The sequence below is a fragment of the Halyomorpha halys genome, unplaced genomic scaffold (assembly GCF_000696795.3).
Source record: "Halyomorpha halys isolate HHAL.00 unplaced genomic scaffold, Hhal_1.1 Scaffold719.1, whole genome shotgun sequence".
Taxonomy (NCBI): Eukaryota; Metazoa; Arthropoda; class Insecta; order Hemiptera; family Pentatomidae; genus Halyomorpha; species Halyomorpha halys.
Window position 1 is genome coordinate 203,998 of NW_027114303.1, and position 14,906 is coordinate 218,903.

General features: G+C 30.0%; 1 protein-coding gene across 2 annotated transcripts in view; it reads right to left on the bottom strand.

Annotated features, from left to right (window-relative positions):
• Positions 1–2,164: 2,164 nt before the first annotated feature.
• The window catches only part of LOC106685636 (vasotab), a 14,510-nt gene continuing 1,768 nt past the window's right edge, over positions 2,165–14,906 (bottom strand). Inside the window, exons 3-5 of one of the 2 annotated variants that reach the window (XM_014428428.2) lie at positions 6,413–12,807; positions 3,852–4,028; positions 2,165–2,383 (exon numbers count right to left, since the gene is read on the bottom strand). In XM_014428428.2, coding sequence (XP_014283914.1) covers positions 12,764–12,807 — 44 coding nt within the window. In that variant the 3' untranslated portion in view covers positions 2,165–2,383; positions 3,852–4,028; positions 6,413–12,763. Of the gene's footprint in view, positions 2,384–3,851; positions 4,029–6,412; positions 12,808–14,906 lie in introns of those variants that run through there. The other variant, XM_067051503.1, reaches the window with a different exon arrangement.

Here is a 14,906-nt window from a genome sequence, read left to right on the forward strand (position 1 = left end):
CTCAAACAATCATTGTAATAAAATGTCAATTTATTTTGAGAAATGTATATCTTAGGAACTATTAGATGTACAAATGTATATTAGTACTCAAATTAATGCTAGTTTAGTTCATATCTCAAATTAATACTATAAATTAGTTCATAACATTTATCTTCGTAGGTGTAGTAGTTTTCATGAAATTTGTCAAAATAAATTCAAAAAAATGTAGATTCCTGGTAGTTTGGACAACATTGTTTGTTTTTTGTACAGATGAAAAAGTATATCACAGTAACAATTAGACGTAAAGGTTACTACCGACACTCAAATTGAATGTGATTTAAAGTACTATAAAACAGTTAATTACACTTATCTTCGTAGGAGTAGTAGTTTTTATGATGTTTGTATATGAATATAAATTTTACAGATGAAATGTTGTCTGAACAACTCTAAATCAATATATTTTAACAAATATTATGAAAACTACTACTCCTGCGAATATAAGTGTCATAAACTACTTTATAGTACGTTTAACTAGTTTAATTTGAGTGCTGACAGACATCTGTACGTCTTATGATTCTTGAGATGTATATTTATCAAAATAAATTCACTAACTTATGATTTTTCAGTGGTATATCTTGGCAACTATTAAACGTAAATAGCTCTAATAGGGCTCATGTTTTAGAAAATTTACTCTACTTTAATGATCTTTTTATACAGCCGCCATTTTTCATTCCCCCTAACTATACTTGGCAGACTCATCAATTTGGACTAGTAATTATACATAGTTTTCATTAAATTAAAGTAATCAAAAATTGCGGTGAAATAACTGACTTTATATATAATCTTTTTCACTTTCTTGGTACTGGTTATGGTTGTTTAAATAAAATAAATTTTATCCAATTTAAATCTCAAAACAATCTATATTTCTTTATAAGCACAACGTTCTGGACATTTCGGTCATGTTCAAGGACTGTTTTCATAAATTAGTTGTTGTGATAAAGATAGTGTAAATTGAATGTAATTAAAAGTTTTAATTTAATGCGAAGAATTGACAAAATAGAGTAATTTAAATTGAAATTATTGACCTGGGCAGAATATCCTGCATAAAGTTTTTTTTAAATTGATATGGTTCTAAATTTTTGTTTAAGATTGACCTTGAGAATGGCCGAATTGGCCAAAACGTACTACTTAAAAGGAAATATAGATTGTTTTGAGACTTAAATTGGATAAAATTTATTTATTTAAACAATAACTGACTTATTTATTTTTTCACAAGGCTCTTGTACTGTTATGCCCCGAGTAAATTAAAAGAAATAAAACGATCAGTAAAACCATGGTCGACATCCTACCGCAACAGCCGCAGGGAGGAGGTTGCTCTGGCCCGCTTGAGAATAGGTCATACTCTCCTCACGCAATCTCACCTGATCAGAAAACTGCCGTCTCCAACGTGCAAATATTGTCAGTCCATTCTTACGATTAGACATATTTTTGAAGAGTGTACTCACTATTTGCCAACAATAAATAGGATAGGACTGACCCCAAATTTATGTAAATATAATTTTTTTTAATTATTTTTATTTTTTTTATTTCTATATTTTTTATTTATTTTATTTTATTTTTTTTACTTTTATCATGCCATAGGCGTTTATGACCAGAGGGTTTTACGCCTTTAAGCAACAATCAACAACAACTGTTATGCCTCTGTGAGTCAGGCTTTGGATTGATGACTGACCGTGTAACGGTCCCTTAACTGAGCCAACTCTTCCTTCACATACTTTTTTATGTTTTTTTAGTGTCCATCACGTAAATCTGATCTGAACCTTATTAACCAGTTAAGGGATGAAATTACGATCGAAGAGAGGCCTATCTTTGCCATATTTAAAAAAAAAAAAAATTAGTTTTTTCTAATCGAAAACATAGTAAATAATATTCGCATTAAAATATTATCGAGCACAAATGCATTATGATATATTCCTTGGTGACGTAGCTTAACATTGTTTTCAATTTGCAATATCGTTAGCCCATAGAGAAACAAAGGAAAGATGATCCATCAAGATATTACGTCTCAGATTTAATCCAGATATTGACTACTTATACCGTCCCAGATTTAAATAAAAAGGTTTCCAATTGCAAACGTTTAATTAAATTTTTATTTAGGTTTATAAAATGAAAAAAAAACTGTATATAAATAGCTGAGTGTAGTCTTGTATTTGCAAACAATTTCATTTAACCAATTTAAATATTTTTAATACAATTTAAATTTGTTATAAACTAAATAATGAATTTCTAAATAAATCCAACATTATATATATGTGAGGTAATGTACTCCAGATTCTTCAGGTGTTTGATTTAGTCACAGGAACGCCGATAAATGTGTTTTACTGAGTGCATGGTACGTAATTACCTGTAAAAAAAAAAAAAAAATCAAATTTTCATACCATTCGAATTGAGTAATATTTTATTATAGTTATGTATCCAGCATAAATTATGGTTATTAAAAAATATATTTATTAATATCGAGTAGACACAGCAAGGTGCCTTCATGAAGTTCCAAATCTCAGAACTAAAGATTTACTATACATTATTTAACTACGAACATTAGTAAACTTAATGAACATCATTCAAAGTAGAATAAATATGCTAAAATATCAGCCTGAATACAGCTATTTACGCTATATAGTTCCTATATATATTTAAATCCAATATTTAAAAAAAAAAAATGCTCTGAAAAATCAGAAGTTAGTGAATTTATTTTGAGAAATTTATCTCACTCAGATGTCTGCCAGAACTGAAATTAAAGCTAGTTTAATGTACTATAAAGTAGTTTATTACGTTTATCTTCGTTGGAGTAGTAGTTTTCATGATATTTGCTCATATTATGTATACAAAAATTATATTCATATGCGAATATCATAAAAATTACTACCCCTACGAAGATACGTGTCATAAATTACTTTATAGTAAGTTAAATTCGATTTATTTTGAATGCTACAAGACATATGTATGTTTTATCGTTCGTAAGATATTTTTTTTTTTCAAAAAACTACAATTTTATTCGAATAACTAAAAATTAACATTTTGTGAATTTATTTCGTCAAATATCATAAAAACTACAACACCAACGAAGATGAACTACTTTATAGTATATCAAATTTGCGGTAATTTAAGTGCTAACAGACATTTATACTTCGAATGATTTTTTAGATATAGAATTCTCAAAATAAACTCACTTACTACTGATTTTTCTGTACATCTTTCATAAAATGTTGCTTTTTAAAAATTTATATCTCGGGAACTATCGAACGTAAATAACTTTATCAGGGCTCATATTTTAGCAAATGTATTTTAATTTAAATAATGTCCTCTTAGGATTTCTAGTGTTGTTGGTAGTTTTGAACATATGGAGCTAAGAATGAAATTTTAATTTTTTTTAACGTTTTGAAACAGCCACCATTTAATATTCCTCCTAACTATACTTGGCAGAATCAGACATTTTTACTGGTAATAATACGCTGTTTTCATTTAAGTAATAAAAAATTTGGATGAAATAACTGTCCTTTTTCCCCTCTTGGGCTCTTGTACTATAATCTGATTGTCCATTTTTTTGTTTAATTATCCTTGAGACTGATCGAAAAGTTGTGATATTTTCATCATTTATGTACATTCACAAAATTTTAAAAAAGGAAAAAATAAGCGACTATATTGTAACCGTACTCCAGTTAAGGAATTCAGTTTTATCTATAAATTCATCGAGGAACATGGAATACATATCGAGTTTTACGTTGAGTTACAACTTTAAAAGAGTTTCAAGCTGGAGAGTTTTGGCTTTGTTGATCATAAGCTGTTGTTATAAAATAACTTTAACAAATTACCATTATGGCACTCGTTTTCATCTTGCATTTCACATTCGTTGGGGAAAATTTCCTTCTTCCAGGCTCCTTTCTCTAGCCTCATCCCGCAGACCGGCACGTAGTTCCTGGCGCATGCTAGTGGGCAATGGTTGTCGCTTACTGTCCTGAATCTCTGTGACAGCACCACGGCTATAAAACCTGGAATTTCAGTGAATTATTACTATCTTAGTCATAATTAATAAGGCAAATAAAATATTATTTCTCAACTGACATTGAATTTAAATTTTATTTTCATTTCTTTGTAGTCTACAGTATCTTTTAATAATACCCCACTTATTCCTGTTGAACAGATCCGTTTCTTAGGACTAAATCTGGACAAACGACTGATATGGAATCCTCATACAAGACTGAAAAGACAGGAAACTGCTCGTCGATTCCGACTATTACAACATTTACTATACAAACGGTCCAAACTCCCAATCCTTTAAAAAAGACTGATCTACATGACTATAATAAGGCCTATTTGGACATACGGAGTTGAGCTATGGGGCTCCACTAAACCATATAATTCCTCTCGAATCCAATCCTTACAGTCCAAAATCCTTCTTAAAATCCTTAATGCTCCTTACTTTGTCACAAATCAAATCATCCATCAGGACCTCAATGTCCCCTTTGTTGCCGATTTGGCCAGAACCAGAAAGCAATCCTTCCATAATAAACTTCCCAACCACCCAAACCAACTCGTTTCTAGCCTGGCTTCTCCTTCACTACCTAATAATCCTCCTAGACGTCTGAAAAGAAGATAGCCTCATGATCTTTTCCTTTAGAAATGTTTTTGGAGTTATAGCAATGGGTAGATTCTCCACATGTTTTTATCATGTCATAATATCACTTACAGCAAATTTACTTGATGTGTATATGTGTATACAGTTGTAAATATCAATAAATAAATTATTAAAAAAAAAAAAATTCTTTGTAGTAAGAATGAAATTTATAAGAACGAATTCTTTATTTGGGACACTTCCCGTGAGAATAATAAATTAGAAAAAAAAATACAAAAGTAATATTAATTAAAAGTTTTAATATCTAAAGAATAATTACAGCCTAGTTGTATATAATAAATGCAATATGTAATAAATAATATAATATGCAATAAATAATATAATAGGTAATAAATTCCGATTGATGCTGTTTATATTAGTCCTAAAAAAAGTGATTAGAAAAATATCGTGACGGTGGGGTGCAAGTTGGAATAAAACATAAAATTCTAGCGTATTCGGACAATATCGTAGACCTAGGAAATAACAAAGATGATATGGAAGAAAGAAGAAATTAGCTTGAAAGTAAATGAAGATAAAAAAAGTATATGATTGTAAGCCAAAAACTTACCATAACAACATGGTCTGCGTGGATGGCAAATAGTTCCTGAAAGTAGACAGTTTCAAATACTTCGCCTACACGGACAGAGATAGACAAGCGTATAACAAGCGCTAACAGAGCCTTTTCTCATTTTCAAAAATATTGAAATCCTGGAAACTCTCTAAAAATCTCAAGCTAAGGGTGTACAATGCCTGCTCTGATATACTTGGGCGCCCTCAGTACTATTACAAGAACGATCTGGGATCATAGAAGAACTACCAGTGAACTGCTTGCAGAGATTGCTTAGTCAATATCTCATGATATGAAGGCAAGCAGGTTAAGATGGCTCGAAGCAGTCTATCAGGACGCCTCTACACAACACTGAATAACACTATAGTTGGAAAGAGGCCACCTGAGAAGCCAAAAACCAATTGGATAAACAGAACCAACGAATATCCGAAAGAACTGCATGCAACAAACTGGAAAGCAGTAGTCAAAGATAGGCGTGAACAAGATCTGTAGAGCCAACCGAAAAACAAATTAAAAAATGTCCGATTGTAAATAAGAAATATATATTTTAATTCTATTGGAACGGCATAGACAGAAGTGACGGTTGAAATTCCATGAGGAAGAAGATCTGGTAAGGAAGGATCAGTCAAAAACTACAGTTCGGTGAGCCTTATAAAATCAGGAGATTGAGGCATCCCTGTAGTCCCCCTTTAGAACATAACATATGTATGTTTTTTAGTGGCATCAATTCGAACGAAGAGATTATTTAATTCTTCGCTCTTGAAACGTGCATATTAATGTTCAAGAGAAATCTTCGTTTGCAAAATCATAATTTTTGGCAACTACCATGAACCTTTTTCAAAATACTGAATAAATCTTATCTGCTCTCAATTTACAGGAAAAAAGTATGATACTGGTTTTAGAAGTTAAATAAAATGACAAAATGGTACCAGTTAAACTTAAAATCCTCAAATCGCTCATTTTTTACTCAGTAACCTTTAAAGTTACCTACCTAATATAAAAAAAAAGTATTAAAACTTTTTTTTAAAGCAGTATAAATTTGCTAAAATTAGAATTGTAAAAGAGCTCTTCAAGTTCAATAGTTCTTCGAAAACCAACGTTTTTGTGAAGTATGTGTATTGTATCTTCAAATTATATTTATATTTTATTTCCTAAATATATATAATAAATAAGTAATAATAAATAATACTTACAAGCGATGAAAGTTAGGACACAGAAGAACTTCATATTGTTATTTTGACTGTCGGCTATAGAAATGGGATTCCTATGATTTTCCGACCTCATTTATACAGTCTGTTGTTGACGTAACCTACTGAGTGTTTGTTCCTCCGAGGCGTGCTTGGACTTATTGAAGTCAATATTAACACAGGAGTTTTAATATTGAACTAAATACACATGAATAATTAATGGTTTTCTCAGAATTTTAGTAGAAGTAATGACTTTTTTAATGGTAATTTCTTACCAGAAGTCACTCATATATTGTTTAGAGAACTCTATTTTCATTTTTCATATCTAAACTGAAAATAATATAAATATTATATTATCTGAAAAACAAAAGTAAAATATACATTAAATTCTTGGTACAGCTATGTTCTACCGACATTACTGGATTTAGAAGTATTGAGATAAATAAATATCTATTTCCTTCCCCCATTTTTTTTAAACAATTATTATATAATCAATATAATTGTATATACATGAATATTTAGTATTTTTCAATCCAGATGATACATTACGAATTGAAAAAAGTGTCCACCCAGTACCTAAAAAAGGATGTATTGCACAATAATTCTTATAGTTCTGTAAAAATTTATAAACATCTGTGGAATGTCAGAAAATTTATTCAAGAAATATGGGTTGTTCTAATAGAAGAATATAAAAATATACTTCAGAAATCGATTAAAAATAGTATTAGATATAAGCAAATGAAGAATGGAGAAAAAAAAAGTTAATAATCAAGCAGTTATAATTTTTTAAAGTGTACATGTAGGGTGCTACCAATAGGTAGTTTCACTACACGCCTGTAACACTCCATTTTAACTAAGATCAAATTTACTCAATGTATTATGTAATATACAGCTGTAAATTTCAATAAAGATATTTTTAAAAAAACATGTACAGGAATATATATTTTTTTCGGGATTTTTTAACACCTAAAGTAAATCCGTTATTGTAAAGTTCTCACAGGAACAATTTTTTTAATTTAGGCAGGTTTTTTTTTCTCCATTTTTATTAATTGGCTAATAAATAAATTTATATTGCGTTCACTCATACAATTAATGATTCTAACATAATATGATACTATTATAACATGATGCAGAAATATAAGAATTGAGCTATTTTAAAAAAAAATAGATGTACAAAATTTAAAATCATGTCATTCAAATCTCATAAACACTCAAGACACAACTAACAACGCTAGAGTCGAGATGATTGTGCATAATAATTTGATTCTGACTCTAATTGAAAATGAGAGGTACACTACATCAGAAGGTCTCGATAGTCAGTGTTCATAGAAATCTGTAAATTCTTGAACGTTGGAAACCTCACTCCGCAAGGAACTATTCGTGAAGGGGATGACAAGTCCTATAGGAACTAGCTATGGTTCTTTACGGAAGGAAGATAAGGTTTAGGAAGAAGTAGAGATCCAAAGAAGACAGAGCGAAATAAAATTCCAACATACTTACAAAAATAGCACTAGAATATACTGATCCTCTATGTTTATTGTTACTCACTACGTCCTAAGAAGGTAGTCCCCTGAAGGAGAAATTCAAACTTTAGTTTATCAAGTTGCGCTAATATATCTCTCTGGGGCTGTTAAACGCTATCGAGTAGATATGTTAGACGTTACCTTTTAGTAGATCAGAAAATTATTAGATTATAATAGTACTTTTATGAATATTACAATACATGAAATTGTAATTCATTTTCACAATTAAAGTCATTACAAAAAATAATACATATATTAAAATACGGTGTTCGAGTGATGATCGTTGTGGTTCACGTGTCGACTGATAGATTGCGCTAGTTTGCACTTAACGGTTATAGCGGTATCCAGTAAATATTATTAGGGTCACTGCACTAGTTATAAATATATAGAATACAAAATAGAAATAAACAGAGTATCTGATCAAAAGGACAGTAAGGGTATAAAAAACCAAATAATCCGCACATACTCCCTCCATTTCACTTGCTCACTATTATTCCGAAACTTGTGCGAGCCAGTAGTAGTGGACAGTTATTATTTATTCAATGTATAAGACTTTAATTACCAAAAAAAGGGGGGGGGGACCTCTGTCAGTAGGCCCCTCACCTCCGGATTTTAAACATAGGACCATTTAGAATGGTCTTTTCACAAATAATAAATAAACACTACAGGTAACCTTAAATTATCAAAGGTAGTAAAAGGTAATATCCAATACGATTTATTCCTTTTTCACATAATAAAGCATTCACTAATTAATTGTTTTTTCTGTTTTAGAGGGATCCGAAAAAAAAAAATTACAAAAAAATTAAAAGTAATGTTTCAATTTAGCAATCTTAATTTGTATTCTGTACACTTTAGTGTTTAATAGTAAAAATTTTTTTTTTAAACAATAAAAGTTTTTTTTTCACAAAAGAGCATGAATATGACAACAATAAAATCTCGAAAATTCGCCAAAATATATATCCATATTAGATAATCTTAAAGTTCTTGTTTTGTTTTGTATTTTGAACCTCTGATCCTTGAAGAAGCATGTTTAGTCCGTGATATAAGAAATAAATAAAACATTAATGCCGGAACATTTTCCTTTGTATAAATATAGCTTCTTATATTTAATGTATTCAGTAGGTAGCCTTACCTATAATCAATTCTTCTCTATCTTTATTCAACGATTTAAAAAGCAATTATGTGATTCTGCATCAATTTTTCAAGTAGCTCTGCGCAACTGTTAACGCTTCGAGAAATTTCACACTAGAATGCAAACTCGGACTTGAACAATAAAACACGTTTGAATCCCCATCAGATTTATTCTCCAGTTTGGGTCGACTCAGCCTCGCGAGGATGTCCAGTCTACATCCAAAGGCCTCGACAGTACGTGTTCATAGTTTGGGTAGCTAGGAGATGAATTGACAGAATGTGTTTTATGCGAAGTACCGGTGGGATGGAAACTTCACTCCACAGTGCACTAGTTTAGGGCCGTGAAGGTGATGAAAAGTGCTACAGGAGCTAGTAGTAAGTCCTTGAGAAAGTAAGAAAAGGTTTAGGAAGAAGGAGAGATGTAGAGAAGGCAAAGTGAAATAAAAGACAAATGTACATTTCCAGAAATAACACTAGAATGTACTGATCAACTATGTATATCAATACTCACTGCCTCTTAAGGACGACTTTCCCTGAATGGAATATTCATACTAAGGTCTTACAATTTTGTGCTTAGTCAAGTGATGGTAATCTGTAGGATAAGCCGTCTTTCCAACCTTAAGCTGGAGAACGTTAGGATCTTCAACTTAAAAAAAAAAGTGTACATTTTGCTATAACTGCTTTTTAAGCAGTCCTTGATATCTTCTTCTTTCTTGGCTCAATAGGTGCTTATACCAGGTCCTATCTTTTTCAACATTTGGCTACCACTTTTTTTTATTCTTTACAAGCATTCTGTTACATTTTATCTGCCATACTTGAAGGACATTAAATCTCCAGTGAACCTAATGTGATGGCATAATGGAACAAAGCCCGGAAAAGTTGGGATTTAAGGCTGAGGTTGCACTGACTAATAAGCTGAGAAATTTTTAAGAAAAAAAGGACACAAAAGTGGGCAATTGCTACAAGGGGAAACAGAAGAGAAGTGGTTGTTGCACGAGTGGGAATAGGACATTCCAACTTAACACACGTTCACCCAATGGCAAAAGAGGTTTAACCTAAATTCCAAACTTGTCAGTTACCGTTATTCATAAAACATATAATTGAAGAAAGCACATCATTTCGTCGAGGAAATGCCAAAGACAAGAAGATGGATAAAGTAAAAAGAGCGTAATAACCAAAAAAGTTGATCGCCTAGAATAAAACTGTAATCTAATCTACATTTACATAAATAGCAAAAACATGTAGTGATACACTATGTTTGTTGTTACTCACTGCCTCCTAAGAGGAGAATTTCCTCGGGAGAAATTGGAAATGAGATCAAAAGAAACGAAAGACTCCGTGAAGGACATTAGAGTTTAGTTGACCAAAAGATTTTATTGTAATCTTTATATATACAAGAAGTAGTACAAATATTAATATATGGCGTTTGCCTGATGACAATAATAGTTCACGTGTCAGCTGGTAGGTAATAATAAATTTGGTGTTGCCTGACTAATCAAATTTGAGTTCGGGTATAACCGATGTAACCGCCAACTACTTTCACTATCACAAGCGCAAACGTATTTTCCTTAATACATACATTTCAGAAATGGTTCATTTGACTCAGCTCGAAGTCGGAGATTAGTGCAGATAAGGAGTAGTATAAATTTTATCCAATTAAATCGACTATTGCTAACCATGCGAAATACTAATTGCCTGATTATCATATAGTTGTGGCTTTATAAATGTCTTTATTTAATAATATAAATGCATAAATAAATAGCTTAAATGTTTATTTCATAAAGAGTAATAAAACACCTGATACTTGGCATTAATAGCTTTAACAGATTAAGGTCTTTTATGTTTCTCTTGCATTCCAAACCTTGCAGCCTTTCTAAGGCAACACTAGGTGCATGTCATGCTAATTGCTCATCCTTCAAAGCGTGATTGTGTTCTGCACAATTGCATGATTTACTAAAATGTTCCAATTCCTGTGAAAGTCTCCTTCCAGTTCCATTCATATCTCCCTCTACTAGTTCTAACCTACCCACCACCTCCCTCATTTGTCTATATAAGAAATACTATATCACTGATCAGCATCAGTTAAAGATAAGTAGTTATACATCATAGAAATTCCTATCTGCATTCATATAATAAGGTATATCACACTAAACCGCAGTCGCATTGTGTAAATCTGGGTACACCTATATTTCAACAATGGCTCCTACTATAGATTTTATTATCAAATGATAAATCATTACCCTTGGAATATAAGTAATAATGTATCCAATAGAAATATTTTTAAAAAACACAACAATTAGTATAAACTACGTAAATAAGGGGGATAAAAAAAAAGAAATAGTGATGAAGTTATATTGGATGGTATACTTGGCAAACTTTTTTTTTGTTCTCTTTCCTTTTGGATTAATAGTTGATTTGGATTTTGAGTAATTGTTTATTTCAGTAATGAAAATAGAGAATTTAATGAATGGGGCATAACGTACAGAATGAATGGTTAGATTTGTGGATGAGTTCTTGAATAAAATTCATAACAATCTGTGTGAAATTTCGTGTAGTGTAAATAATTATTTATTCATGGACAATTAATATGGAATAATGGTTTGTTTTTAATCCTAGTTGAGCTCCTAAAGCACCGGATAAGGTAAGCCTTATGTTTAGATGGATCTTAATACATACAAAAAAATCATTTATTTTGAGAAGATGAGATTTAGTTTTATTGAAATATGGAAAAAATTCATTTATTGTACTTCTAGTGTTTTCTGATTTTAAATCAATAACTTCATAAAATGGATGTTCATATTTTAAGGTGGCTATATTATTTCATACCAAATGTAGACTGAATGGAGTGCTTGTAGTGAATATGATTTTATGGAATACTACTCCATAATTTCATTTTTTATCAATAGATAGAGATTCATATTCACTTAAACATGTATATTATAATATTTACAACTTAAAAGTATAGATTAATACAACTCTTTAGAATTAATGGAATACAAGTGCCTCTATAATATAAACTTAACCCTCCAAAAAACCTAAAAAATTGTGGCAATTTTAAGCATTTTAGCAGATACAAATCTACTAAAAATATTTGTTTTCTTTCAATTAATATTTATATTTTTTAATATAATTAATAGTTAAAATGTAAACAAAATTGAATGTAATTCTTATCAACATTATAATTAATAATTATATTTTTTCCTCTAGGAAGCATTGCATTCAGGTATGGAATCAAAAACCTGTATTACTCAGAAAAATGTTTATCAAATATAGTTCCGTAAAACTTATTTTTAAAAGCAAACCATACAGCATTCAAGTACATTTTATAATTACTATTATAGTACAGATGTAATGGGAGACATATTCCTATTTTAATTGTAATGAATAAAAGGGAAAATCAGTGAATTATAAAAACAAAAAAAAAAAAAAGAAAGAAGTTTATGAGATTAGATTTATTTATACATGTACGGTTAAATATGTTTTTTTAGTTCAGCTATCACATTGTAAACATTACGTTTACTTCAAAAGGGTAAAAGTTGTAGAATCAAATTAAATACCTATAGATAAATAATTGTTAACATGTTCTAATTAAAGACCTACTTTTGAAAAAAAAAATATTTTTACGCTAATTCAGAGTTAAAAAAAAAAGAAGGAAATCACAACTGCATAATCATCTTGCTTTGAGGTTTATTTCGATTAGGTTTTAGTAGTTATCCCCATCTTCTTCTTCACAAGATACATAATTACCTAAAAATAATATATTACAATTATTACAATACTGAGCTATGTTTAATGTATCATTTCTACAATTAGTACTAAGGTTTTTTTTATTAAAAGTTTTTATATACACTTCTCAAAAGTCAAGATATTTTTGAAAGATTAAAATTCAACAGCTAAAACTTATTCAGTTTATGAAAATTTAAATCTTTTCCTGCCAAATATTTCCAGTATAACAAATCAACATTTTCAGTGGAAAATTTAATTTATCTAAATATCGCATCTGTTCCTATAATAACTTTCTAAAACTCGATATATTAATTTTTGGCAGAAAACTCCTCAATTCATTATTATGAATTTGATTAAACATTTTCATGACTAAACATTAATTTTTAGTATTTTATTTAATTAACTTAAAACAAACCAAAATTAATAGATTTAATATAGATTATTAAATAGATATAGACTTTGAGGTGTCACTGTTTTCACTTCCACCTAACAGCCCTGCCCTGATGAAGACCGAGAAAGTAATATCGACAGAAAATAAATAAATAGTTATTACAATTTTTTCTTCCTTCTTGGAAATATAAAATACTGTTAAATGAAAATACTTTTCCTTTAGACTCTTTATATTAAGAAGAGAAAGCTGTTGAGGTAATGTTTATAATTAGTCCAGACAACAATTTAAGATGTGAGGTACTCTACATCAGAAGGCCTCGACAAGGCATATTCGATACGTAAGGTATGCTGGATAGGAGGTGAATTAACAAGAAAATTGGCAAGTTTTACTGGTATTTGCCATAAATCTCCACAGGATGGAAAATCCACACCATATAAGGTATATAAGTTAAAAGAACAGACATTTAGCTTTCTAACTGTTGTATTAACATAGAAATGATAAAGATCAAATAAATACTTAATATAATAAGATAAAATGCAGATAAGTTATAAACGATTAAATGATAAATGGTCACTACAAGAAAAACAATTCCTCCAGTTAAATAAGGGTGAAAAAATTCTAATTTTTAATTTCTTTGAAAACTGGTATTAAGGGGTGTGAGATGACTCTGAAATCGAAAACAACAAAAAAATTTGTTGACCTATCTTATCCCAAGCCACATTATGTTTTTATAATTTTTTCTTAAGTATAATATTGTTTAATGGAATCAGTAATATTTTTTTCTTATTCTTCAGAAAGAGACAAATCAATTGATGTATAATAACCAAGAAAAAAAAAACCTATGTACTTTCTCAGCTACCCACCAAAAACTTTTAATTCTGTTAATAACTTTTTTTCTACCAGTGAATTCTTGTGTTTTTCTTAGTGAATTATTTCAGTAGATTTAAACCTTTCCATGGTGACAGGGAACATTTTGAGAAAAAAAAACAGCACATAAATCGGTCCAGTATTTAACAATTAAAAGTTTATAGTAGACAACGATTGGACCCATTTGCGTTTATATATTGTAATATGCTCTTTTTGAGTAGATAATATATTTTTGATGTATAAAGGGTTTTGATATGTTTTATTTTATGTATAAACTTAATATTGCTATTTGTTATTTTAAATTATAAAGCAAGCTAACCAGTTTTCTTTGTCTAAAAGAAATACGTTGTATTCCAAACAAAGCCAAGATGGCGGTATGTTGTCAAGGCCACATTGAGCATATTCAAATATCATAAAAACTATTTTAACTCTTCCCATCATAATTGAAAATACAGTAAATTAAAGGAAAAATAGAAATCAAGGAATAGTGCAAATGAATAATATTCAGAAAATAAATCATTTGGAAAAATCCCTAACTGTTGGGGAACAATGATGTTGACATGGAACCTCAAGGCAGGTTATGTTTTTGGAGGGAACAAGAGAGTCTTTGTGTGGAGAGAGAGGTGAGAGGACGTCTCCTTAGAGGAGTAAGTCCTCATGAATTTCTGTCTGGCAAGAAGATTGAAGCCATTTTGGACGCTTGGACGCCAGAACAATAAGAAGAACAAAGAACATCAAGAATCTCAAAAGGAAGACCGTGAGCTTGGTTAGTCTTGTATGCATAACAATAGATACATGTGTAAAATAGATTTTAATTTAAATTAAGAGAAATTATTGTATCTGTATTCTGATTGTCTAGCAA